General features: G+C 49.8%; 1 protein-coding gene and 1 non-coding gene across 22 annotated transcripts in view; one reads left to right on the forward strand and one right to left on the reverse strand.

Annotated features, from left to right (window-relative positions):
• HIP1 (huntingtin interacting protein 1) overlaps positions 1–27,625 on the forward strand; it is a 136,417-nt gene that overhangs the window by 82,529 nt on the left and 26,263 nt on the right. For 14 of the 21 annotated variants that reach the window (XM_086374499.1, XM_086374494.1, XM_086374492.1 and 11 more), the window contains 8 exons: positions 3,554–3,617; positions 9,695–9,837; positions 10,078–10,134; positions 14,844–14,924; positions 19,920–19,996; positions 20,447–20,508; positions 24,132–24,272; positions 25,668–25,725. In XM_086374499.1, coding sequence (XP_086230625.1) covers positions 10,120–10,134; positions 14,844–14,924; positions 19,920–19,996; positions 20,447–20,508; positions 24,132–24,272; positions 25,668–25,725 — 434 coding nt within the window. In that variant the 5' untranslated portion in view covers positions 3,554–3,617; positions 9,695–9,837; positions 10,078–10,119. Of the gene's footprint in view, positions 1–3,553; positions 3,618–9,694; positions 9,838–10,077; positions 10,135–14,843; positions 14,925–19,919; positions 19,997–20,446; positions 20,509–22,505; positions 22,613–23,256; positions 23,531–24,131; positions 24,273–25,667; positions 25,726–27,625 lie in introns of those variants that run through there. The other 7 variants (XM_086374501.1, XM_086374505.1, XM_086374504.1 and 4 more) reach the window with 5 other exon arrangements.
• Positions 6,912–7,015, reverse strand: LOC147344963 (U6 spliceosomal RNA). The gene has a single exon (XR_015155116.1). It is a non-coding gene; the product is annotated as a U6 spliceosomal RNA (small nuclear RNA).

The raw sequence follows: 27,625 nt of genomic DNA on the forward strand, positions 1-27,625 counted from the left end.
AAACAGGTTCAAGGAAGGACTTGTGACGAGAAAGCTGGAAGCACTGGCCTCCAGAGGACACGAGTACTGCCTCAACGGGAGATTTGGGGCAATAAACTTTTTAAGCCAAAGATGCTGATTAAACACCTGAGATTTACTTATTTTCTTAATATTTTATTTATTTATTTGGCTGTGAAGTGAACTGAAATTCGCTCAGTCGTGTCCAACTCTTTGCGACCCCATGGACTGAATTCTCCAGGCCAGAATACTGGAGTGGGTAGCCTTTCCCTTCTCCAGGGAATCTTCCCAACCCAGGGATCGAACCCAGGTCTCCTGCATTGCAGGCGGATTCTTTACCAGCAGAGCCACAAGGGAAGCCCTTATATGAGTCTTAATTGCAGCATGCAGGATCTTTTTTTTTTTTTTTAAGAGTCAAAGAGAGAAGGCTTATTTTATATTTTATTTATTTTTGGCTGTGCTGGATCTCCGTTGCTGCACAGGCTTTTCTCTAGTTGTGGCAAGCCAGGGCTACGCTCTCGTTGCAGTGCACAGGCTTCTCGAATCACGTGGGATCTTTAGTATCAGAATGCAAACTCCAAGTTGTGGCATGTGGGATCTAGTTCCCTGACCAGGGATCAAAGCCGGGCCCCATGCATTGGGAGCTCGGAGTCTTAGCCACTGGCCCACTAAGGAAGTCCTGGGAGTAAACTTCTTACCCCTTTCTGGCAGCATGTCTTATGTGAGATTCCTTCTGAACTGGTCTAACCATTGCACCTAGAGCCAACAACTGTGCTCAATGGCGCCCCCTGCCTGTGCCGTAGAGAAGAGGGAAGGAAGTGTCTGCCCTCTCCTTGTCTTCAGGGATGACTAAGCCTGATGGGGAAAGGAGCCTGTGTTAGTCTCTTGGGGCTGCCACAACCAATTACCACATATCGGGTGGCTTAAAACAATAGACATTTGTTGTCGCAGTCCTGGAAGCAAGAAGGTCAAAATCAAGGTGCCAGCGGGGCCATGTTCCCTTTGGACATTCCATCCTGGCCTCTTCCTAGATTCTGTTGGTTGCCGGCCGTCCTTCGCATTCCTTGGCTTGTAGGCACATCCCTCTGGTGTCTGCCTCCATCTTCACATGGCTCTCTTCTCCCTGAGTGTCTGTGTCCCTGGGTTTTCACGTGGTTTTCTTATAAGTACACCAGTCATACTGGACTTGGGACCCACCCTAATTCAGTACGACCTCATCCTAACTATCTCTGCAAAGACCCTATTTCAAATGACATCATGTTCACAGGTGCTGGGGGATTTGAACTCCAACGGATCTTTTCTGTGGAGACACAATTCCACCCGTAACAGAGCTTATGCTGTTAAAGAATTTGAGTCTGGCTCACAGACCTGTGTTTGTGAAACAAACTTATGGTTACCAAAAGGGTTGCAGGGGTGGTGGGGGGAGAGGTAAACTAGGAGTTTGCAATTAACATGTACACATTACTATATATAAAAATAGGTAAATAAGGATTTCTCTGGCGGTTCAGTGGTTAAGACTTGGCGCTTCCAATGCAGTGGGTGCCAGTTCGATCCCTGGTCAGGGAACTAAGATCCCACATGCCACGGGGCAACCAAGCCCATGCCGTAGTGAAGACCTGGTACAGCCAAAAGTAAAAATAAAAATAAAGAAATTATCCTTAAAATTTTAGGTGTGATCATAATAATATGACGGTTAACATTCAGTCTTTTTTTTTCTTTTTCCCTTAGAGATTTTTACTGAAATATTTGCTGGTAAAATAGCATAACACCTGGGATTTCCTGCAGATAATCCAGGGAGCAGGGGAATCAGTAACCAATGGTAAAAAGCCGAGGTCAGCACACCAGGCATGTGCTCAGTGGTGCCCAACTCTTTGCGACCCCGTGGACTGTAGCCCAGCAGGTTCCTCTGTCCGTAGGACTTTTCCAGACAGGAATACTAGAGTGGGTTGCCATTTCCTTCTGCAGGGGATCTTCCCGACCCGATCAAACCCGCCTCTCCTGCTTTGGCAGGTGGATTCTTTACCACTGAGCCACCAGAGAGGCCCCAGGACACGAGAGGTGCAGGCCAAATCCAGACCACCTCCTGATTTTGTAAATAAAGTTCTATCGGAATGCAGCCACAGTCATTCATTTCTGTATCTCTGAGGCTGCTTTTTCACTCCAGTGGCAGAGTTAACAGTTGTGATGGAGACCATGTGACCGGCAGAGGCTAAAATATTTACTAACTGCTTCTTCACAGAAAATGTTTGTGACCCCTCATCCTTAAGAAAGCGTGTTTGGCTACAAGTTCATAGTGCTGGGGACTGATTATATGAGGACTTATTAGACGGACCATTGCATTTGTGTGTGCTTGGACTTTTCCATAATGAAAAGTTAAAAAAAAAAAAAACCGTGGAGCCAGTAATCTCACTCCTTATACTCTATTCCTTGGGAATGAAAGCATTGATTAATAAGGATATATGTATAAGAATGTTTACTAAAAGAGTTTAGTGGAAATAAATTGCTTCCCAGTACCAGTTGCTATATATCACATCCACCCACACTGTGGAATATTATATCTTCTTAAAGAATGAGCCAGAGTTTTACCAGTTCACTTGGAAAACATATCATGGGATATTTTCAAGTGATATTTTCAAGCAAGATGTAAAAAAGTCTGTGCATGACAGTCCCAGTTTTATAGGACAGTGACAAAGTTAATCCTTCAGAATGTGGGAGTGTGTGTGTGATTGTGTGTGCACGCTCACACTGGGGTACGTGTAGGGTGTACACGTGTAGGGTACATAACAGGTTGTTAACCTGAGTTGGAATAGAATGACATTTGTGGAAGGGAGCAAAACAGAAAAAGGCTGTTACTTCAAAAACCAGGCTACCTGATACCATCCTGTGTGTGTATGTAGAAATTATATTCATATGTGTAATGTGCTTTGTTAACTTCAAGAGAGAATTATGATTCTGAAAACAACCGGAAGGAGTGAATATTTGTCATGCCTTATAAATAAAAGGGAGTTTGGTTGGAAGTTGGAAAGTGCCCAAGAGCAGGGAGACAAGAGAGGAGAGTGACCACTGTCGACCCGAGCCAGCTAGGGGAGGCTCCATGGAAGGTTCTAGCCGGGCGGGGGCCGCGTCCGGATGGTCTTTGAGCCACAGCCCCTCCCTGATCTCAGCGCCTCTTCCTCCTGCTCCCGGAGAAATAATGTTTCCCTGGGGGATGAAAGACATCCCTTTGTGCAGGCTTTAATTGCCATGTTGTTGTGCCAAGTGAATGAGTGGCAGGCGGGCGCAGCAGCTGGGCACAGCCAATGCCAGGCAGCAAAGCCCGCTGCCTTAGGACAGCCCGGGCCAGCTGGCCTGGGAGCGCTGCCCGCCTCTGCCCCCCACGGTGGGGGGTGGGGGCCGGGCCTGCATGGGGACAGGGGGACACGGGGGTCTGCGGGGAGAGAGGAGTCATTGGAGGGAGGGGCAGGGGTGGGGCGTCTGGAAGGGTCTCAGCCACGGTCAGAAGCTTATTCATCTCATCCTCCTTTCCCCTTCCCCACCCCCACTTCTTGTTTTTCAGACTGTCAGCATCAACAAGGCCATTAATACACAGGTAGTGGCCGTCAAGGAAAAACATGCCAGAAATATCCTTTTGGAGGTTGTTCTGAAGACCGACCCCGAGGAGCATCAACTTGTGGGGACGGAGGTCAGGGCGAGACATCCTTGCTCAGCTGAAGGAACAGGCATCCCCCCACTGGCCAGGCCCCTGCAGGGTCTGAACAGTGTGGGTTGGCAGCAGCTGGCTTCAGAGCCCACAGCCCGTCGGGGTGGAAGGGACTGCAGCAGCCATCCAGCCTGGTCCCGCTCCTCTCCTGTGACTTAGCTTTGCAGAACTGCCAAGACCTTTGAAGTTACTCTCCTTTGAGATGTTTCCTCGGGGCACTGGAGGTCTTTTCCCTTGTATCATCAAAGGACTCTGGCCCTGCACTTTGCCACCCTGACCACCCCCTTGGGGACCTGATCAAATGCCTTTCTCTGAGCATGAAAGCAAAACAGCGATCTGGGCAGCAGCGGTTGGCCTTAAGCCGACACAACGGCTCTACCATGGAAATATGAGCCTCTTGAGTGAGCTGGTTCAGCCCAAACCAGAGGGAAGAAGATGGGAAAGTCAGGGAGAACTAGGGCAGTGGCCCCCAACCTTTTCGGCACAGGGACTGGTTTCATGGAAGACGATTTTTCCACAGATGGGGCAGGGGGTGGTTTCAGGATGATTCAAGCACATTACACTTACTATGCCCTTTATTTCTGTTATTACATCAGCTCCACCTCTGATCATCAGGCAGTAGATCCCTGAGGTTGGGGACCCTAGGGTTAGGAAACTGATGATTTGAGGGTTTTCACCAAGTGCCCCCACCACCAACGCAGAGTTGGCAGAAGCCTCAGCTTCCCCTATGGCTCAGTGGGTAAAGAATCCGCGTGCAATGCAGGAGCAGTGGGTTCGATCCTTGGGTCTGGAAGATCCCTTGGAGGAGGAAATGGCAACCCACTCCAGTATGCTTGCCTGAAAAATCCCATGGACAGAGATGCCTGGCGGGCTACAGTCTAAAAGGTCACAAAGAGTTGGACAAGACTGAGCAAGCGACTTAGCAGCAGCAGCAGATCACGCATGATAGGCCTACTGGGCAGCCACCATCCCAGGTCTGTGGCTTTGGAGAGTAGTACAGGCAGCACTCTGGCCAGTGGATCCCTCAGGAACTGCTCTTGAAGTCAAGTCCAGGTGCTGGAGGGCTATTCCCCAGAGGCCAGAGGAGAGGTTGCCAGTGGGGAAGCCTTTGTGTTTGCTGGGACGGAGTACGGGGCAGGGAGGCTGGGTTTCCATCTGGGCTGGGAAGCTGCTTCTTGCCAGGGTTCAGCAAGGCGGCTGCCCCACAACTAGTCAGGTTGGCATAGCCTGTCTTGAAGCCGTCCCACCCCAGCCCCTCTGTGCAGGAGACCCGCCAGGTTAGAAGGCCAAGGAAGTGCAATACTGTCAGGGCGATGCCCAGGAGAGGTCAGACCCTCGGGAAATGTCCCTGGCAGCGTGTACTGCTCTTCAGTGGCAGGAAAGCAACTGTCTTTAGTGGAAGATGCTTTCGTTGGAATTAGGGCTTTGCTGCGAGATGGGGCTGTTGAACCCCTACCGGGTACCCCAGAAACCTGGCCCAGCGGTGAGCCCCGCCAGACCTTGCCCTTTTACTCCCTTGACACTTTACTGAGTCAAGAAAACCAAACCAAGAAAAGCCTTATTATTAGTGTCTTCCCAGATGGCTCAGCGGGTAAAGAATCTGCCTGCAATGCAGAAGACGCAGTAGACAGGGGTTTGATCCCTGGGTTGGGAAGATCCCCTGGAGAAGGAAATAGCAACCCACTCCACTGTTCTTGCCTGAGACATCCGATGGACAGAGGAGCCTGGTGGGCTACAGTCCATGGGTTTGCAAAGAGTTGGACACGACTGAGTGACTAATGCGTGAATCAGATTAGTGTCCCAGTTGGTTGTCTCAGAGAGTTACCCAGTCCTGACCCTTCTCTGTGAAGAATACCAATCCGTCAGTCTGGCACGAGATAGGAAGTAAGAGACAGCTATCCTGGGCCAGTGTGCCCTTCTGAATGGGGCATGAACACAGAGAGGGCCAGGGCACACCTTGCCAGGGAGGCACCCTGGGGCGATGGAAGGGACCTGGAGGCAGATTCCAGAATCCCGTCACTGGAGCTCTCTGACTTGCTCTGGAACCTTGAATTGGCCCAGTGAGGCCTCTGCAACCCTTAACTCCCTTGTCTGTCAAATGAGAGTGTTGGCCAAAGAAGCTTCCAGAAGCTAACATTCCAGCTCTGCCTTTCTGGGAGTCTCTCTGCCTCCCAGTTGCTAAGGGGTGAATAAACGTTGAAAAGATCCCCTCCACACAGAGTTTTAAAGCCTAAAGATCTCACAGAACATTTATTCTCTATAGGTACTTTTTTTTTTAATTGGAGTATAGCTGCTTTATGTAGTTGTCTTTGTTTCTGCTGTACAGCAAAGTGAATCACCTATTCAGTTCAGTTGCTGAGTCGTGTCTGACTCTTTGCGACCCCAAGCCTAGCAGCACGCTAGGCTTCACTGTCCACCTTCTGCCAGAGCTTACTCAAACTTGTGTCCATCGAGTTAGTGATGCCATCTGATCATCTCTTCCTCTGTTGTCCCCTTCTCCGCCCGCCTTCAATCTTTTCCAGCATCAGGATCTTTTCCAGTGAGTCAGTTTTTCACATCAGGTAGCCAAAGTATTTGCATCAGGTGGCCAAAGTATCAACTGTATGTATATGTATAGCTTTAGCTTTTTTGAGCTTCCTGGCCACTTAGGTCACCACAGAACTTTGAGTGGAGTTACCTGTGCTGTGCAGCGGGCTCTCATTAGTCATCTGACACAGAGTCGTCTGTATGTGTCAGCCCGCATCTCCTGATTCATTCCACTCCCTCATCCCCCGTCCTGTGTTCACACGTCCATTCTCTAGGTCCGTGTCTTATTTCTGCTTGGCAAATAAGCTCCTCTGTATCACTTTTCTAGAACCACATGCAAGTGATTTTATACAGTATTTGGTTTTGTGTGTGACTTATTTCACTCTGTATGACAGTCTCTACTACTACTACTAAGTCTCTTCAGTCGTGTCCGACTCTGTGCGACCCCGTAGACGGCAGCCCACCAGGTTTCCCCGTCCCTGGGATTCTCCAGGCAAGAACACGAGTGGGTTGCCATTTCCTTCTCCAATGCATGAAAGTGAAAAGTGAAAGTGAAGTCGCTCAGTCGTGTCCGACTCTAATGACCTCATAGACTGCAGCCTACCAGGCTCCTCATCCATGGGATTCTCCAGGCAAAAGTACTGGAGTGGAGTGCCACTGCCTTCTCCGTGACAGTCTCTGGGTCCACCCAAACATGTTGAAGCTAAACGACTGGCCTGTCATCGTCGTGCAGGGGCCACGCTGTCTTCTCTGTATCATTGCGCTTTTCCTATGTGTGCTGCCACAGTGCGCGCTCTTTATCAGTACATTCATAGAGCATCATCTCCCCTCGTTACCAGCTAAATAAGCATTGGGAAGCCTGGCTTCATTTAGAATTGCGGTTCAGACAGTCGTTTATCCTGGGTGCCTGACAGGTGAACAGGTTGGCATCCCCGACTGTGGTGTCCACTCCTGGAGGGCGGGGGGGTGAGTCTTATTTTTCTTTATATCCCCGAGTGCCTGACATGAATTGGATGCATTAAGATGCTTTTGAAATTAAAGAAAGACAGAGGGATGTGCTTGCCTCTTTCCATGCCGGTGTGCACAGTCAGCTCCATGCCTGCCCTGGCTCCTGTTTTGGCAGATTGCTCTTGGGTAAATGGCTTCCCTGGTGGCTCAGATGGTAAAGAATCCGCCTGCAATGCAGGAGACCTGGGTTCAATCCATGGGTTGGGAAGATCCCTTGGAGGAGGGAATGGCTACCCACTCCAGTATTCTTGCCTGGAGAATCCCCATGGACAGAGGAGCCTGGTGAGCTACAGTCCATGGGGTCGCAGAGTCAGACATGACTGAGCGGCTAAGCACAGCAAAGGAGCCACAGTCTGCCTTGAGAAGTCATCTCAAGAGAGGGTAGGGGACCGTCTGTCTCTCCTCTTGGCTTCCTTCTAGTCCAAGGGGGCTGTGCTTGAGGTGAAACTGTAAGTTATTTCAGAAATCCATCTTTAAGAACAAAGGCTGGGGGACTTACCTGGTGATCTAGTGGCTAACACTCGGAGCTCCCAATGCAGGAGGCCCAGGTTCAAGCCCTAGTCAGGGAACTAGATCGCACAAACCACAACTGAGACCCAGCACAACCAAATAAGCAAATTAAAAAAAAATTTTTTTAAATATTAGTTATTTATGTACTTATTTTTGGCCGTGCTGGGTCTTTGCTGCTGCTTGGGCTTTTCTCCAGTTGTGGCAAGCAGGGGCCGCTCTACATTGAAGTGCATGTGCTTCTCATTGCAGTGGCTTCTCTTCTTGGGGAGCACGGGCTCTGGGCATGTGGGCGAGCTCCGTGGCTCTAGAGCTCAAGCTCAATAGTTGTGGCGCACGGGCTTAGCTGCTTTGAGGCATGTGGGGTCTTCCCGGATCAGGGATCGAACCCGCGTCTCATGCATTGACAAGCAGGTTCTTTACCACTGAGCCACTAGGGAAGCCAAAAAAAAATTTTTTTAAAGGGTGATTTCAGCTTCCAGACCCAAAATTGTGTGTTCAAGGTGACCCCTCTCAAAATACAAATATCAGTCCCAGGAGGGAATTTTACCACGCCTTCAAGCTCAGAAGCAAAGTAGCATGTCTTTTGGGTAAGTCCCATAGTTTCTAACCTGAGGCAAGGCTTTCCTAAATGGTGCAGTGCCTCTTACTAGAGCCTGAATGTGCTGTGCTGTGCTAAGCCGCCTCAGTCATGTCTGAGTCTGTGTGATCCCATGGACTCTAGCCCACCAGGCTCCTCTGTCCAGGCAAGAATACTGGAGTGGGTTGCCATGCCCTGCTCCAGGGGATCATCCTGCATCTCTTATGTCTCTTGCATTGACAGGTGGGTTCTTTATCACTAGCTCCCACCTGGGAAGCTCAAGACAGGATTTGTACTTGGGGTTGATTGATGCCCAGATACTGGGTGTGTGAAGCCTGTACAAGCTTCCATCACAAAAGAAACGTGGAAATCCTCTACTTTCCTCCAAAAGGGTTCCCTAATTACGGAGGCTTGGAGGTCTGTTAAAATCACTCAAGGCCAGAAGGACATTTATTAAATGCAAACCGTGGCAGGTGGTCCGTGGGTGGCAGGTATGTTTGAAATTGGATCTAGGGGGCAGAATTCCGCACACAGGGAATTTAGGTGTTAGAAGATGCGGAGTGAAAGAGTAGTTTTCTTTTTTTTTTTTGGTGACCCACAAGGCATACGGTATCTTAGTTCCTTGACCAGGGATCAAACCAGCACCCCCTGCAGTGGGAGCACATAGTTTTAACCCCTGGAGTGCCAAGGAAGTCCCAAGAGTCATTTAAATTTAGAGAAAATATTAATACATTTTAAACAAAGACTGCCGCTTTCAGGGTAAGAGCAGAGTGGCTCTTAGAGGAATCAGGTGCTACTTGGAAGAGGAACCAAGGTGTCAGTAGCCAGGGCCCTTGAAGAACTGAAGCACGCCCTTGCCTTTGAGTAGTGGATAAGAGGGAATTTTCAGAAGCCGTATTGTGTTGGTAAAATATTAGCTGCAGTTATGTCCCCCTCACAGGCCCCATCACAAACTCAGCAAATCTAAAGGGCAGAGTCTCCCTTCCCACAGCAAAGCCCTAATTCCAACCAAAACATCTTCCCACAGCAAAGCCTTAATTCCAACCAAAGCATTTTCCCACGAAAGGTCAGCCAGGACCACTGCTGGCCCAGAACTTACTTTGCAAATTAGAAAAAGTCACTCCTCCCAAGAGACCACCGTCTCTGGGGAAATCATCTAATAAAATGAATATTAGAATAAGGTGCCTTTTTGCCATCTGTCAAAAAATTGCCAAGATACCTACCCAGATCCTCGGTGCCTTTGTTACGAGCGGCGCCCCCTGCTGGAGAGTGCTGAATGAGGCACTACCCCCGTGGCGGCCTGCTGCAGGCCCCACCTGGGGTTGGTGCCCAGGCAGGCCCCATCCGTGCCTTTGTTTTCCATGACCCTCCCTCACCGTGCATACTGGGCACCCACCACGAGAAGGGAGCGCAGACCTTTTGGTCTGTTGTCAACCGGCTGCCCCTGTCCAGCAACGCAGTGCTCTGCTGGAAGTTCTGCCACGTGTTCCACAAACTCCTCCGGGATGGACACCCAAACGTGAGTGCCTGCGGCTGCAGTGGATGGGCAGGGAGCCTGGGACCCACGTGGGGGAAGTGCAGTTGCCTGAGTCACAGGGGCCACTGTCCACTCTGGCACTGGGGATGGCAATGCCCCCATTTCCTGGCCTTCTGGGTACCAGTCTCAGAGATGGGTTCATCTCTCTCATCCCCTTCTCTGCCCCACCCCAGGCCCGGCTTTCACCAGCCTCTTTCTCCTCTCCTTGTCTTCCCTCTCCAGGTTCTCAAGGACTCTCTGAGATACAAAAGCGAATTGAGCGACATGAGCCGGATGTGGGTGAGTCTGAACCCGCTCCTTGGGGCCCCCTGCACCGCCTCGTCCTTCCCCAGAGGCCACAGAACAAGGAGTGTGGGATGAAACAAAGTCATCTCTTTCACCTTGTTTCGGATTTCTCTCACAAGCCTCAGGGAGGGGTTCGGGGATGCCCGAACATGGAACCATGATATTCAGTCTTACCTGGAGTCCCTGGAAACTGTTGGAAGGTTCCAGGGCCAGGGAGTTTCTCCTGCCAATGGAAGCTCATGTCCCAGTGGTCTGTGGGCACTGGGATCCCTTGGCAATGGCACTGTCATAGTTCCTACTTCTTTCCTTGTCCTGGTCCCATGGGGGTCATAGCACCTTGAGAACTGGCATTCCCAATCTGAATGCCAGTGGATTTTCTTTCCTGGTTGGGGATTCTCGGTGCCTTAGGAAGAGGGAAGAGGTAGGTGGCAAGATCTGAATGGGTTTAGATCTGGTAAACATACCAGAATCTCTCTGGATTCAAGGAGTATGTGTAAGAACGGGAGGTAACCTGCTCTTTGAAGAATCTCCCCAGTGGACGCTGATGTGTCTTTTTGTCCCACTGGATAAGAACTGCTATGTTAGCCGTTTCCTTAAAGTTCTTACCTGTCTCTGTCTGCACTCATAAAATGTTAGCAATTATGTAGTCCAATCTACCCATTATAGATGAGAAATACAGACCCAGAGAGAGAAAGCAGCTTTTGTCTCCCGCACTGCAGGCAGATGCTTTACCATCTGAGCCACCAGGGAAGCCCTTCCTAAGTCACAAGACTAGTTAACCTGAACAGAGCAGAGGTTTATCCCCAAATCTCCCACCTGTATGCTAGAGAGTTTTGTTGCATTTCTGTAACATGGAAAGCTTAGGTCTTTTTCTTTTTTTGTAGAATATATCTGGTATATATTTTTCCATCCTTTTACTTATAAGTTTTTATATTTTAAATATTTTTTACATGTATATGTATTGCATTGTGGCTAGAGAATCAATATCATATTGATATTTCAAAGTTTTTTGAGCCTTGCTATATGAGCTAGTTCATGGTCAGTTTTTCTTTAATTGAACTGTAATTGATTTATAATATTAGTTTCAGATGTACTGCATAGTGACTGACTTTTCTGTAATCTTTTGTCTTAGAAATATATTTGTCAATAGCATTTAGTTGGATTCTTTAAAAATTCAAGATGGCAGTCTTTGTCTTTTAACAGGACCTTTACTCTGTTTACATTTATTATAATGGATAATATCTTTAGACTTACATCTACCTATCTTATTTTATGCTATTTGTCCTATTTGTCCTATCTGTTTTGTTTCTATTTTTCTCATTGTTTACCTTCTTTTGGATTGATTGGGTATTTTCTTTCTCATTCACTTTCCCCCTCATTACTAGTGGGAAGATACAAAAATAAAAGCAGAGGTTTTTTTTTTTTTTTTTAATCTGTTGACAATTTATCTAAAAATGAAAAGGGTCTGCTTAGGTTATCATTGTCTAAAATTCATGTCTTTGTTTCCTGTATAGCACAAAGACCTTAGAATATTTTAACACCATTGGTTCCCTCGAATGCTGTCGTCGTATATTTTAATTTTGGTTGTTTTTAGACCCCATATTTTATTTTAATTGTTGTATTTGGTGCTCTTCATTTCCTGTTACATCTCAGAGCATGCATTTGGGATCTCTTTCTTTCTGCTTGAATTATTTCCTTTAGAACTTCCTTTAATGAGAGTCTGCTGGTGGGAAACAAGCACTTTTGCCTGATGGAGAATGTCTTTATTTCACCCTCATTCCCAGGAGATATTTTCTCTGACTTAAGAATTCTGGGATGATAGTTCTTTTCTTTTAGTACATGGAAGATATTAGTCAAGATACCCTTGCATTGGCTTATGGCTTCCTTCATTCTTATTAAGTCTGCTGTTAGACTCATGATTATTCTTTGAAGCTAATCTGTTTTTTTTTTTTTTCTGTTTATAAGTTCTTATTATGTATCTAGGTGTGAATTTAGTTTCTTTGGACTTCTTTAATCTGTAGATGATTATCTTTAATTAGTTTTGAAAAATTCTCATTGTCTTTTCAAATATTGCCTTTGCCTCATTCTGTCTTTTCCTCTGAGACTCTGGTTAGCAGTATTTTCAACTTTCTCACCCTATTCCCCGTGCCTTTAAACCACTATTTCATTTGTTTTCTCCCTGTTCGCCTCTGTACTGCATTCTGGGTAATTTCAGTCGATCTAGTGTTCATTTCACTTATTCCCCTTTCAACAAGGTCTAATCTGTTGCTAAACCTCTCCATAAGGTTTGCAGTTTTGTATAGTTCTCATTTCTTGGAATTTTAGGTTTTGTTTTGTTTTCAGATCTGCTTGGCATTCTTTATAATTTATTGTGCCCTGCATATATTTTAAAACAGTCTCTAATTTATTTAGGCTTATTAAATACATGATTTCGTATATCACTTTTTATACTTCCAGTATCTAAAGTCCTTAGAGACCCGTCTCTGCCATCTGTTGTTTTGGTGAATTTTGCTCATGCTATGTGCTTTCTTCTTGTGCTGAGTTATTTTTCTACTGTGAGTTGCTCATTTTCCTGGACACTTTTTTTTGGTGGGAATTCTCTGAATTCTAACAAAGGCAGGTTCCTCCAGAGAGAATTGGCATTTGCGTCCATTGGGATCACTCTAAATTCTCAGCTTAAAAGTTTTATGAATTCTGAGCAGATCCCCTTGATAACTGGCTCACGGTTCAGTTCTTGGAAGCAGTTTTCCCCTCCCTCTGGTCGCCACAGTGGTTTCGGGCAGTGGGTTTTCTTTGCAGTCCTCGGGGGTCTCCTTCAGCGCAGAGCATGTGTGTGATTTCCAGCTCACGCTTAATTTCCCTGCACCAGGAAGGCGTCGGCTTTTCCACTAGACTCTTGGACTTGGGCAGGTGAGAGCCCTGCCTCCCGTTCACCACCTGGCCCTGGAGACTCAGAAAACCAAAACTCGGGTTCACCTGGTGTGAGGAAGTATCTCCCCACCCCCGCCCCCGCCCCCATTTTGACCCCATCAAGCCATTTGCTCTCTGAATATCTGAATTACTCAGTTCCCGGCCTGAAGATTCCTTACTCTCCTGCTAGTTCATTAATACCTTCAAAGTGTTTTTAATGTCTCACTCAATATTGTTAGTCATTTTCAGTGGGAAGGTCAGCCCAGGTACCTAGCCGCCCTGCCTTATCCAAAATATAATTCTTCTGTGTGGTCTGTCTCTTCCATTTGACTAAGACTTTCTGAACTTAGAAGCCTCTTTTACTTGTTTTTTTTTTTTCAAAGCAGCTTTGTGACTCCATGGACTATATAAAGCAGTTTTAGGTTCACTGAAAAATTGAATGGGAAGTACAGAGATTTTCCATGTACCCAGCATCCAGACATGCATATAGCCTCCTCTGTCATCAGCATCCTCCGCCACAGTGGTGAATTTGCTGCAATGAATGAACCTGCTGACACATCCTTCGTAATCACCAAAGTCTATAGTTTACAATACAGTTCACTCATGGTCGTTGTACGTTCCTTGTTGTCGCAAAGTCGTGTCCAACTCTGTGACCCCTTGGACTGTAGCCCCCCAGGCTCCTCTGTTAATGGAATCAGTTCAGTTCAGTGGCTCAGTCGTGTTTGACTCTTTGTGACCCCATGGACTGCAGCTCGCTTCCCTGTCCATCCCTAGCTCCCGGAGCCTACTCAAGCTCATGTCCATCAAGTCGGTGATGCCATCCAACCATCTCATCCTCTGTCACCCACTTCTCTTCCTAACCTCAATCCTTCCCAGCATCAGGGTCTTTTCCAGTGAGTTAGTTCTTCGTATTAGGTGGCCAAAGTATTAGAGCTTCAGCTTCAGCATCAGTGCTTCCAGTGAATATTCAGGACTGATCTCCTTCAGAATGGACTGGTTGGATCTCCTTGCAGTCCAAGGGACTCTCAAGAGTCTTCTCCAACACCACAGTTCAAAAGCATCAATTCTTTGGCTCTCAGTCTTCTTTATGGTCCATGGAATAGCTCTATAATTTTACCTTTTCCAGATTCCATATTGTTGAAATCATATAGTATGTAGTCCGAATTTTCAGACTTAGGTCCATTTTTTTAGTTGAATTGTTTGGTTTTTTATTGTTGAGATTTAAGAGTATATTTGTACATTTTAGATAACTGTCTTTTATGAGATACGTCCTTGGCAAATATTTTCTCCCAGTCCGTGGCTTATCTTCTCGTTCTCTTGACAATGTCTTTTGTAGAGCGGAAGTTTTTAATTTTAATGAAGCCCAACTTATCAATTATTTCTTTCATGGTTTGTGTCTTTGGTGTTATGTCTAAAGAGCCTTTGCCATACTCAGAGTCACCCAGGTTTTCTCCTCTGTGATCTTCTAGGAGTTTTATAGTTTTGTATTTGACATTTCAGTCTCTGATCCGTTCATCCTTCACTTTTCGACCCTTGTGCATTTTCCCATGATGATCCCTGGTGGTTAGGCTGAAGATGACTTGCTTGCAGTGTCCTTTTTTATATTTTCCAAATTTTCTTTTTTGTTTGTTTTTTGTTTTTATATTTTCCAAATTTTCAACAGGGGATATATGTTATTTTCATACTCGGGGAGAGAGAAAAAATATATTCTTTTAAAAAGACGTCCCAGCTGTAGGTCTTTCAACCCAAAGTTCTCAGTGTTGACAGCCTGCTTTCTTTCCTCTTCGTCAAAGGGCCACCTGAGTGAAGGGTATGGGCAGCTTTGCAGCATCTACCTCAAACTGCTGAGAACGAAGATGGAGTACCACACCAAAGTGAGTCTTTCCAGCAATTCTGCCGGCCCTGCCAGCCATCCCTCAGAGACCACCCCGCCCCCACCGGGCTGTCCCTTCTCCTCACACCTGGCTGGGCTTTTTTGGTTTGTTTTTCGGCCATGCTGGGCCTTGGTTGCAGCATCAGCTTCTCTCTTGGAGGCACAAGGACTTCTCTTGTGGAGGACAGGCTCCACAACACGTGGGCGTCGTTGCCACAAGACATTTGGGAGATTAGTTCCCCGACCAGGAATCGAACCTGTGTCCTCTGCATTGGAAGGCAGATTCTCAACCAGTGGACCACCAGGGAAGTCCCCCCTGGCCTCGCTTAATTGTCAGGTTTTCCAGGTAATAGGACAGCCTGGCTTCTCAGGGAATGTTCACACCATATCCCAGCTGTGTGAGAGGAAACATTTTATAGAGTGACCACAGTCAGTGGGATGTGACTGGAATGTGGCCTGGGATTTGGGCCCAGATCCTCTGCACCTTTTGTTCCCCATTTTGCAAAGAGAGAATCCTGATTCACAGAGTGTGTTCATTCGCTAAGTCACGTCCAACTCTTTGTGACTCTGTGGACTAGCCCGCCAAGCTGCTCGCTCCATGGCGATTCTCCAGGCAAGAATACTGGAGTGGGTTGTCATTTCCTACTCCAGGGGATCTTCCCAACCCAGGGGTCAAACCCACGTCTCTTGTGTCCCCTGCACTGGCAGGTGGATTCTTTACCACTAGCGCCATCTGGGAAGCCTGATCCACCAGGTGGCCTTATGAAAATATTTCAGAAGCACTGACTTGACTGGTAATAGAAATAACTCCTTCCATTCATACAGTATGTGTCCACACAGGGCCTTCTGCTCAAGATATGACTTTAGTTATTATTTCTTACATACCTAATGCATATAAAAGTATGTGCCAAGTGGCATATAAGGATAAGGAGAAAGGGTCTGCTCTTTAGGAGTTGACAGATCCACTGGGGAGAGAAGCTTGCACACTTGCAGTAGCTGTATAATAGTGCCAGGTGTGTGCCTGCAGAAAAGTGCCAGGGATGTTTCGAAAAGATGGGGGGGGTGGGGCTTGATGTGGTCCCTGAAGGGTGGGCATGGTGGCAATAGAAGGTAAGGAAGAATGGCCCGCCAGGTGGGAGGGGAAGCGGCCTGAATTAGGGAGCTGGCAGTGGAAATAGAGAAAGGAAGAAACCTAAGAAGAAATACCATAACTTAGTGTATTTATCTCCAGTATCTTTTATATACTCAAGGGGTATCTTTGATTCATGCAAACCATCCTTAGCTGATTCAACCTTTTTTGAATATCATTTAATCTTCACAACAGCCCTATAAACATGTATGATCATATCCTAGGAAAGTGAAACTCAGATGGTGGCTGGGTCCCTTAAGGGCCTGAGTCAGAAAGCTCCTCGGTGCTGAGGTGGGATTCTAACCTCAGCCAGGTCAGTGTAGAAGCTCATGGTATATCACTGAGGGTCTACCCTAGGCTAGGGCGAGGTGAGGTTCTGGAGAGAAAGAGGGATAGACTTTGCTGCTGCCTTTGGGGGTCACAGTCTGGTTTGGAGGGAAGAAGGAGGGCCCACAGAAGTGAGTCAGGGGGTGTCTTGCCCAGGTTCAGACAACCAGGTGGGCTTCTAGGAGGTGGTGACACTTGAGCTCAGCCTTAGGGCATTACAATTACCTGTGCTGGATACACATCACCCCAGAGCTTAATGACTTAAAACAACAGCAGTCTTTTGTTGTCTCTGACATTCTGTTGGTCTGGGGTTCCACAAGGGCTTGCCCAGCAGTTCTGGCTGGGAGTTTCCTATGCGGTTGCAGTCAGATGCCAGCTGGAGCTGAAACGGTGGGGGGCTGGCCTGGCATCTCTTCACGAAGTCTCAGCACTAGTCAGGGCTTCCTTGCAGCCTGGTGAGTTGGCCAAGAGAACAGGTAGAGTGCATGGCATTTAGATGACCCAGCCTCTGAAGTCACAGGGTGTCCCTCTCACCATCCTATGTTGGTGGAGGCTGTCACAGACGTTCCTAGAGTCACAGGGAGGGGACTGTCATCACTCCAGGTGGAATATCAGGGTCACATCATAAAGAGAGGGTGTTGACTGGGATATGTCATTTCAACCACAGTTCGCCCTCTGGTCCCACCGTTCCCATCTCTCTCTGCCTGCTGTGGAGTACTTTTTCCCCCTTCTCCAGACCCCAGGCTGCCACTTAGCAGGTAGAGAGAAAGGGGCAGTGAGGAAGGGCAGGATGGGTGTTCCTGGCAGTGGATTAGCTGAAGACGTAAGGGCAGGAGGCCCAGGACACTGGCGTCCACATGGCACTATCGGGAGACCCACGTTAGTGCGAGAAGCAGGCAGGGTGGAGAGCGACAGGTGCCTGGGCTGTGAGGTCATCCATTCAGTGTGGAGGATGACTTGGGAAGAGCTGGGCTGTTGGTGTGAAAGATGGGGAGAGCCAGGTTTAGACAGTTATCTCTGGGACAGACAAGGGTCAGGGACTTCCTGAAGATTGGCAGGAAAGGGAGGAGAGGTGGGGACAACAACTGGAGGAAGATGTGGGGCCGTGGGAAAGACCTGGAGCACGGGACGCAGGCAGGAGCCTAAAAGGCAGATGGAGTCGTGGGCGCTCGGCACTGTGGGTTCCTGGAGGACCAAGAGTGGGAGTGCGTGTCTCCCTTGTCCCGTGTGTGGCCCAGCATCTAGCTCAGAACAGGGGCTCAAGCAGGATTTGTTGGGGTGTGCGTGAGAAAGAACCAGAAACTGCTGCTGCTGCTGCTAAGTCGCTTCCGTCGTGTCCGACTCTGTGCGACCCCGTAGACGGAAGCCTACCAGGCTCCCCCGTCCCTGGGATTCTCCAGGCAAGAACACTGGCGTGGGTTGCCATTTCCTTCTCCAATGCATGAAAGTGAAAAGTGAAAGTGAAGTCGCTCAGTCGTGTCCGAATCTTAGCGACCCCATGGACTGCAGCCCACCAGGCTCCTCCGTCCATGGGATTTTCCAGGCAAGAGTACTGGAGTGGGGTGCCATTGCCTTCTCCAACCAGAAACTAGATTGGTTCAAATAGCACACAGGGAGGGGCTGATCCTGAGTCAGGAAGGAGGTGGCGACTCCTCTTTGAAGCTGGAGGAAGGGCAGGGCAGGTGGGTACCTTTGAAGCAGGGAAGGGAGTGGGAAGCAGGATGCCGAGTTTTGATATAAGAAAGCGAGCATGTGACATGGTGAGGTGCCGAGGGTGATGGCGTGGGATCTGGGTATCAGGTGCAGAGTCGGGCAGTCATTGATGGAAAGGGGAACCAGCGGGCCAGTAGCAAGGACTGTTGGTTGCTCAGTCGTGTCTGACTCTTTGCCACCCCATGGACTGTAGCCCACCATGCTTCTCTGTCCTTGGAATTCTTCAGGCAAGACTACTGGAGTGGGTTGCCATTTCTTCCTCCAGGGGATCTTTCTGATGCAGGGATTGAACCCGGGTGTCCTGCATTACAGGCTGATTTTTTACCATCTGAGCCATCAGGGAAGCCTCAGCAAGGGCTGTTAAGCGGCAGTGGGGCTAGAGAGCAGGCTTCCCCGCTGGCTCAGTGGCAAGGAATCCCCCTGCAGTGCAGGAGCCTCAGGAGACATGGGTTTGACCCCTGGGTAGGGAAGATCCCCTGGAGGAGGAGCACGGCAACCCACTCCAGTGTTCTTGCCTGGAGAATCCCACGGGCAGAGGAGCCTGGCAGGCTGTAGTCCATAGGGTCGCAAAGACTCATACACGACTGAAGTGACTTAGCAGGCACTCACGCACAGCTATAGAGCACAGTTACATAGTGATGAGTTGTGAGTCATTCTCCAGGGAGATGGGTAGCTGGTCTGAGACACAGAGCATGCGACAACGATCCAGACTCACTGGGCTTCACGGCAGTGTGGTGTGAGGACAGGCAGGAAGACAGACGAGGGTGAGGTGCCATACATAATGTCCAGACCCAGTGAGGAAGTGAACACAGCCAGAAGGGGGCGATAAAGGAACCGGCTTGGGGACTTCCCTTTGATCCAGTGGTTAATACCCCGCGCTTCCAATGCAGGGAACGAGGGTTCGATCCCTGGTCAGGGAACCACATGCTGCATGGTGCGGCCAAAAAATAAAATCGATTAAAAAAGAAAAAAGCAACCGGCCTGAGTCTCTGAGGCAGAGGAGCCGGGGTGGTGGGCCTAGGGACAGGAGGGTGTTACAGCCAGAGACGGAAGTGCCCAAGTGGAGGATTTCTGTCTTCAGAGCCTGAAGAACTCACCCTGGAATTTAGAGCCCCCTTGTGGACTGGCCACTATCTCTCTGTGCTCCTCTCCACCTGCCGGCTGCCCTGTGTTCCCTCCGCTCCGGACAGACCACACTGAGAAAGACAGGAGACTATAGATACTCAACAACTGATAATCCCAGATAACCTCCCCTGACTGCGGGGGTGCTTCCTGTAATCTTCTCCAACCTTCAAGTTTCTTTTACTAATTCTGTTTTGCTGAAGTTAATGTGAGAATCAGTTTGCCTGGCCCTGAACTCACAATAGAAGCTTCCAGAAGTGGTCAGAGGACAGTGGGACGCCTGGATAGGGTTCAGAATGTACTGGGGATAAGCAGGGGCTACACTGCCTGCCTGGTGGGGGTGTCAGGTTGAGGACCGCCAGCAGTCACGCCCTGGGTGTCCTTGCCCCAGGGAGACGATGTCCGTGGTACAGGCTGTGCGGGTGGGGCCCTCCTTGGGGTCCCAGGGATGGGATGGAACCTTCCCTCTAATGACGGGTGGGGGGTGTTCTTTGCTGTGAGCCAGCTGATCACGGGACCTGTGTGTGTGTGTGTGTGTGTGTGGTTGTGAGCGTGGCCACACTCCCCAGGGAGCATGCAGGCACCCACACCAAGCAGAATCCAGCCTGTTGCTGCCGGAGCTCAGTGGGCCTTGGTGTGCGTGATGTCCGCTGTAGAGCTTGCTCTCAGGGTGCCCTGTTCTGACTTCCTCTGCCTCCCTCCCAGAACCCCAGGTTCCCAGGCAACCTTCACATGAGTGACCGGCAGCTAGAGGAGGCCGGAGAGAGTGACGTCAACAACTTGTAAGTGGTCCACCTCACGCCCTGGACAGAGGGGTTCGGGAGCTTGTGTAGGTCTCCTCACTTCCGGTTCGGGTCACAGAGGGCCTGAAGGCAGGGCCGGTAGCCGAGGTGGGGACAGAGCCGCTAAGTGACTTGACCTAGGGGCCACTTACTGCTGGTGCCTCGCTCAGAACCCTTCCAGGGTGTTTCCTGCTCCAGGCCTCCCTTCTCTGTGCCCCTCTGGCCCTCCCAACACAGCGTGGAACCTGCCCGCTTTCTCTACCGCTGTCACTGTTGAATTCGCCCTGCTTGATCTCCCAACAGCCTTAATATCCACTTAGGTGGGGGCTGAGACTCAGAGCTGGTATGTGTGTTCATGCGTGTACACCTGTGCACACATGCTTTGGCGGCAGCACAGGTACACTGGCCTTTGGGCCGTGGAGTATAAGCTCTCTTTCCTCTTGGGTCCAGTTTCCAGCTGACAGTGGAGATGTTCGACTACCTGGAGTGTGAACTTAACCTCTTCCAAACTGGTGAGTCTCTCCCTCCCGTCTGGCCCAGGCTTTCCTGGCCATCACCTGACCCCCAGACTGGTTCCCTCCTGGGAACAGCCAGCCCAGCCCCGCCTCTCCGTACAAGTTGTGCAGCACAGGCCAGGAGGATGGAGCTGCCCCACCGCGTCTGTGCCCTCGGCCCTGGTACAGGGAGAGGTTGAAGCCCAAGGGCATTCTCAGAGTCACGTGACCAGAAGGGCTGCAATTCCCCACCACATTGGCCTCCCTGCTAAGCCCAGGCCTCCGAGAGTCCAAAGACACTTCCAGCCTCTCTGACAGTCCCTGGACTGTGGTCCCAGCACTGGCTGGTCCTTTAGCCCAGACCTGTCTGCCACTCAGCTGGGCTGGCCCTCTTTCTGCCCCAGCATTCCATGATACTTGGCTCTGTTTCCATATGCCTTGATCCCTTGGGTTATTAGCAATATATGTTGAGCTCCTCCTCAAAAATCAGGAACTAGGCCCTGCTCACCTCTGTTCTAGCCCTGTGCCTGTCACTGCAAGTGCTCAACAACCAAGTTCAAGAACACTTGCTTTCTAGATGAACAGCAGTGAAGAAACAGCAGGTGAACAGAGTTCATGAACTGGTGTCAACATCCATCTGAATGCTCTGGGGTGAATTAGCTAGAGTTTTCTAGAGAGAGCTACCCGAGTCTTTGCACACACTCCTCCATGGTTGAATGCTGGTGGTTTTCTCATCCTGGAGAGAGTGCTGATTTGGAATCAAGAGCCTCCTCTGCACGTCTCCCCACCCGCCTCCATCCTCATTCACCTCTTGGTGGTGGTGGTTTAGTCACTAAGTCATGTGACCCCACGGACTGTAGCCTGTCAGGCTCTTCTGTCCATGAGGATTGTCCAGGCAAGAATACTGGAGTGGGTTGACATTGGCTTCTCCAGGGGATCTTCCTGACTCAGAGATCAAACCCACATCTCCTGCATTGGTAGGCGAGTTCTTTACCAGCCACCAGGGAAAAGCCCGTTCACCTCTTATGAGCCCAGAAACTGAGAGAAATGGGATCGGAAGTCTATCCAGCTTCTAAGTTTTAGTCTATGCCCTTGTAGATTTGGATCAGAACCTTCAGAAGAGGGTGCCCCAGGTTTTCAACTGTGGGAAACGTAGGCCAGTTACAAGGAATGTTGACTGGATGCACCTGCAATGATTCTCACAGTGTGGTCCCTGGACCAGCAGCATCCGCATCACCTGAGAATGTATTAGAAGCACACGTTCTCAAATCCCACCCCAGATCTTCTGAATGAGAATCTCAGGGGGTGGGACCCAGTCATCTGTTTTAACGAGCTCCCCAAGTCTGCACTGTCCAGTATGGTAGCCAATAGCCACCTGTGACTATTTAAATTAATTACGATTAAATAACATTAAAAGGTCAGGGCCTCCATTGCACTCATCATAGTGCAGGCACTCTGCAGGCACACGTGGCCAGCAGGGGTGGACAGCCCTTCCATCACCGCAGAATTCTCCTGGAGTGATCCCTCCAGGGGACGCTGATACATGTTACAGTTTGAGAAGCACTGAGTTAGAAAATACAGTTTCCACCCTGGCTGCTTATTGGAATCACCTGGCGGGGGCGCGCTTTTGACCCCCCACTAATGCCCCAGCCTTGCGGGCATGCATGGGTGCTCAGTCGTCTCCGACTCTTTGCGACCCCATGGACTGTAGCCCACCGGGCTCCTCTGTCCATGGGATTTCCCAGGCAAGAATACTAGAGCGGGTTGCCATTTCCTTCTCCAGAGGCATCTTCCCAACCCTGGAATCGAACTCAATCTCCTGCATTGGCAGGCAGATTCTTTATGGCTGAGCCACCCGGGAAGCCTCGCCCCCGCCTTAGCCTGGACCAATTAAAACAGAAGCAGGGATGAAGGAGCTGTAGGCAGACATGAGTCGTCTTTGCGTTTCCCTGGGTGATTCTAATCAGTCTCCAAGCCAACCCGAAGAACCGCTGCAAGTTGCTATGCCACTTATAGGACATTCTCATTTAATCCTTACAAGACCTCCTTATGAGACCCTTATGAGGAATGTGCCATTAGAACCATCTGCGTCTCACGGAAGAGCGCCTGGAGGCACCGAGAGGTTGAGTAACTTTGCCCCGGGTCACACCACTCTAGATGTTACTGGATGCCAAGGGGCATTCCTGGAAAGCAGCAGACCGGCCAGGAGTAGCCTGGGATTCCCTGCCAGAGTGGAGCCTAGGGAAGCCAGGAGACTTGGGGATGGCCGCCTCACAGTGACAGCTGCTTCTAATTTGTGTCAAGAAGAAAAGCTGCCTTTTAATTAGAACTGTTTGGGATTTTTTTTTTTCTTTTCAGTTGCCAGACTTAAGCCCGTTAACAGGGATTAGTGTGGCCGGGAAAGGTCAAGCACAGTGGCTCCGGGCTTTCCTCCGGGCTGCCCCACGCACTGAGGGCCTGCGGGGGGGATTTCTCTCAGTGCTGGCCACGTGCGGAATCTCTGGAGGCGGTGGCAGCCACTGCGGGGAGATCAGTCTGCCCAGTGGTGTGCACTGACGGTCCACGGCCAGGCATCTAGTTGCTTGGTTTAGGGGCATCTGGAGCCTGGGAGAGTGGAGGGCAGGTCACCCACTCCCCACAGGGACCTCCATCAGCCTTGATCCTGATGGTTCACCCTCTTCCTGGCTCCTTGCCCAGTGTTATCGAAGCCTCTCTGGTTGTCCATCCGAGGGTTCTACACATCGCCCTGTCTGGTGTTCCAAGAACACTGGGACAAACCACCAGGAATCCCAGGCTGAATTATCTGCTCCTTTGTGTTCTGATCATTTGGTATTTTCCCCACATGGTTTCTATTGCCACACCCAGACTGGGTGTTTCTTAGGGTCAAGGTCACCATGAGACCGAGCTCATGCCTGAGACGGAGGGCTGGGTGGGGCTGTGTGAACAGCCCCTTCCCATCCTGAAAGTCTGATTCCCCTTAAAACTGAGAGCTTCTCTTGGACAAGAATTCACCTCCCACATTAGATCAGAAATCTGCCAGGTAATGTGTTTTTTCTGCCAATGGGGGGCAGGGAGTGTAAAGCTCCTCAGACTGGAAGGAGGCATTTGGGGTGCTCCCCCACAAATCCCTCTTTCCTGGGCTCCCACTGGGCTGTACACGGCATAGAACCAGTTCATTTCACTGGTTTGTGACACAGGGAGCCAGTTGACTGCCGGGGACACAGGCTCCTACTCTATTCGCTGGCCACGGGGGCTCTGGCTTTTAACTCAACATCTCTTAAGCAAAACCACTTCTGGCTTTGTGACTGCCTTCAAGTTGCTTACCTCCAATTTCCTCTCCTGAATAACAGGGATGCTTTTAGCTACTCTGTAGGAGTGTTGAATGGAGGAGGAAATAGCCACCCACTCCAGTACTCTTGCCTGGGCAATCCCATGGACCCAGGATTCTCCATGGGGTCACGAAGAGTCGGACACGCCTGAGCACAGCACAGAGCAGAGGAGTGCTGAAAGGTTAAACACATTAACACGAGACCATGGTTGCACAGAACAGGTCCTCTGGTGCTGGACGCTTGTCCTCTGCCCTCTGAGAAGGTGCCTCTCATTCCCCAGCTCTGCTCACATCTCCCCTCCCTGTCCCCTAGTATTCAACTCCCTGGACATGTCCCGCTCCGTGTCGGTGACCACAGCCGGGCAGTGCCGCCTCGCCCCGCTCATCCAGGTCATCTTGGATTGCAGCCACCTCTATGATTATGCTGTCAAGCTTCTCTTCAAGCTCCACTCCTGTGAGTACTCTGGGCTTGATCTCTGGAAGCTTCTGGCCGCAAGGCCGTCCCTGGAGAGAGGCAGCTCCCCCTGCCCCGGTGCCCTTGGCTTTCTGCTCCGATTTCAGAAGGCCCGCGGAGCTCCCAGCTGTGTTGATAATAAAAGATGGGGACCAAGCCTTGCTGTGCGCAGGGACGCACCCAGCCTGCCCTAGCAGTGACCCAGGATGTCCCTGCCCTCCCCCTCCAGGCTACCACGTTGTTCGTGAACCGATAGTGATACGTTATTATTCACCGAAGTCCATGCGTTATGCACATTTCCAGTTTATGCCTAATGACCTTTTTCTGTCCCAAGATCCCACCCAGGTCACGGTGTTACATTCAGTCATTAGGTATCCCTAGGCTCCTCTCAGCTCTGATGGTTTCCTTGGACTTGCCTTGTTTTTGATGACCTCGACAGTTGTTTTTATTACTTTTTTCTCCACTTTATTTTTGGGTGCCCTGGGTCTTCGTTGTTCCACAGGGGCTTTCTCTAGTTGTGGCGAGTTGGGGGCTTCTCAGTGGGGTGGCTTCTCTTGTTGCAGAGCATAGCTCTAGGCCCAAGGGCACAGTAGTCATGGCTCACAGACTTAGTTGCTCCACAGCCTACGAAATCCTCCCAGACCAGGGATAGAATCTGTGTCTGTCCCTTGCGTTGGCGTGTGCATTCTTAACCACTGACCACCAGGGAAGTCTTTAAGGAGTCCTGGTTGGATACCTCGTAGGATGCCCCTTTGAATTACTATACTTTATATGTGTACTCCCTGTTTATACCGAATGATAGTATCACATTCAAAAATTACTAAAATTGAAATTTAAGACACTGTAGCTGAACTGCACAGAACTGTACAATCTGGGAGGTGAATGGTCCCCACTCTGCCAGGGAGGAGGCCGGCCCTAAGAGGCTGCTTGTCCAGCATCATAGAGTCAGCAGTTACCGAGCCAGTGCTAGACTGGATCCTGTGGGTCTCTATCCTGAGGTGTTTGGTCCCCGCAGCAGGCTCTCTGGGTCTCTCCCAGACTCATGTCTGCACAAGGCCTCACCCAGGGCATCCAGTATACACGGCCCCTGGGAGAGAGCCCCCCTCCAGGGCCTGCTCTGGTCCACCCTGCTGCTGTGCTCAGGGGCACAACTTCCAGCCCTCTGTGCCCAGGGAGCTCACACTCCAGGAGCAGATAGAAGGAGAGTTGGCTGATAAGCACCTCTAGAGTCCCTGCTGGCCCCAGCTGGGCCCAAGAGGTTACCAGTTCCCGGGCAGCTCTAGGTCAGGAATGCCTTCCCCTGGGCTGACCACTGGCCCCAGGGAGGATGGTCCCCTCCCCTCCCCTGCCCTCTGCCCCTCTTCTTCCCTCTCACTCTTTGCCAATTCCTTCCAGGTCTTCCAGCCGACACCCTGCAAGGCCACCGGGACCGCTTCCTGGAGCAGTTCACAAAGTAAGCGGCTTGAGTGACAGAAAAGCAGTGAGTCTAAAAGTGCTGTAAATGCAACCCATCCTTGCAGGAGCACTTGCTTTGATTTTTTTTTTATATTTTATTTTTGGCCACACCATGCGGCAGCCACGTGGGATTTAGTTTCCCAACCAGGGATCGAACCTGCACCCCCTGCCTTAGAAACGTGGAGTCTTAACTGCTAGACCACCAGGGAAATTCCAGGAGCACTTGCTTTTAAATCATCGATGGACAAGGGTACCTGCTTTATTGCTTTAAAGGCGAAGGAAAAGAAGGTGTGGGCAAAACTGCCAATGACTGGGGAAGCCATCAGTTCTCTAATAAATCTCATAGAGGAGGGTGATTCCATTTATTCATTCATTGCCTCCCTTATGCCCAGGACTTCATCCTCTTCTCCTTTTCTTTACCTAAATTCTCCTGGTCTCATGCCATGTACATGCTGACAGCTCCAAGAGATGTATCTCCAACCAGACCTCACCTCTGAATCCCAGGCTCACATCCCCGGTGGTCTGTTTGACATCTCTACACCAAATTGGGGCTTCCCTAATAGCTCAATTGGTAAAGAATCTGCCTGCAATGCTGGAGACCTTGGTTCTATTCCTAGGTTGGGAAGATCTGCTGGAGAAGGGAAAGGCTACCCACTCCAGTATCCTGGCCTGGAGAATTCCATGGACTGTATAGTCCATGGGGTCCCAAAGAGTTGGACACGACTGAGTGACTTTCACTTTTCACACCAAATTTACATCAAACTGAACTCTAGGCTTTCTTCCCAAAACATTTTCTTCCCGATCTTTTTTATCACAGTAAATACTGCCCACCATCCGCTTAGGAGAGAGATCTGAAACTCACCATTCTCCTCATTGCCCATGTTTAATCCATTAGCGAGTTCAGATGATACTTGGTTTATCTACAAACAGATCTTGGCTCTCGTTCTGCCTCCCACCTCCTCTGATTCTTTTGCTGTCTACCAGGACCCTCCAGCATGGGCACAGTGCTCTGCTCCTGTCCCCTGCAATCCCATCCCCACCCAGCAGTTAGAATGACCTTGTAAAAACGTAACCCCCTTGCTCCCAACCTTTCAGTGGCTTCTGAGAACAACTCCAAGCCCCTCTGCGTGGTCTGCAAGGTCCTTGCACGGTCTGGCCTCTGCCCGTCCTTGCTGACCCCTTGTCCAGTGCTCATAGTGTTTCAGGCGCACCTTGTGGGGTCCTCTTCCAGTTCTTGAAACGTACCCACAGCTCGGAGGCTTAGCACTTGCTATTCCCCCTCCTCATGATGCTCTTCTTCCAGCCTGGCCAGCTCCATCCAGGTCATCTTCAGTCACCTCCACACAAAGGAAGTCCCTAGCCGCCTTATTTAAGTGGGGTCTTTCCCCTCGTCTCCTGTTCCATCCCACCTCCCCACCCACCCACCCTTGTATTCTCCATTATAGCAGCTTTCTAGTTCTAAGAATGACCTTATTTTTGTTCGACTGTCTTGCCTGTAATTGTATCTCTAGCACCTGAATTCATAATAGTTCCTTAAGACTGTAGTGTTCAGTCAATGTTTGAATCAATTCAAGAACTAAGCCCGCTATCCAGTCTAGAAGAGGAAGAGCTTGTCTGACGGGGGCAAATGATTCTGCTGCGTTTGGGGAAGAAAATTGGTGATGAGATGACAAGTCCACTTCATCTTTCAATTAAGCTTGCCCAAGAAGAGGGGCCGGAATGGAGGAGAGACAGGGGAAGGAGGGAGCCAGGAAGGACACTAGCGTGATTGTTTTCCTTGTTAATTTCTTCATCCTTGACTGCAGGAAAAGCATCTCCCCCAGAACCCAAGCCCAGGCTTCTCTTGGTGGTTGCTGAGTAGCAATCAGAGGGCAAGTTCAGAGTTGTGCAAACCACCC

This window comes from Bos grunniens, chromosome 25 (assembly GCF_055505025.1).
Source record: "Bos grunniens cultivar Pamir isolate PY7600 chromosome 25, Bosgru_T2T1.0, whole genome shotgun sequence".
Lineage (NCBI taxonomy): Eukaryota > Metazoa > Chordata > Mammalia > Artiodactyla > Bovidae > Bos > Bos grunniens.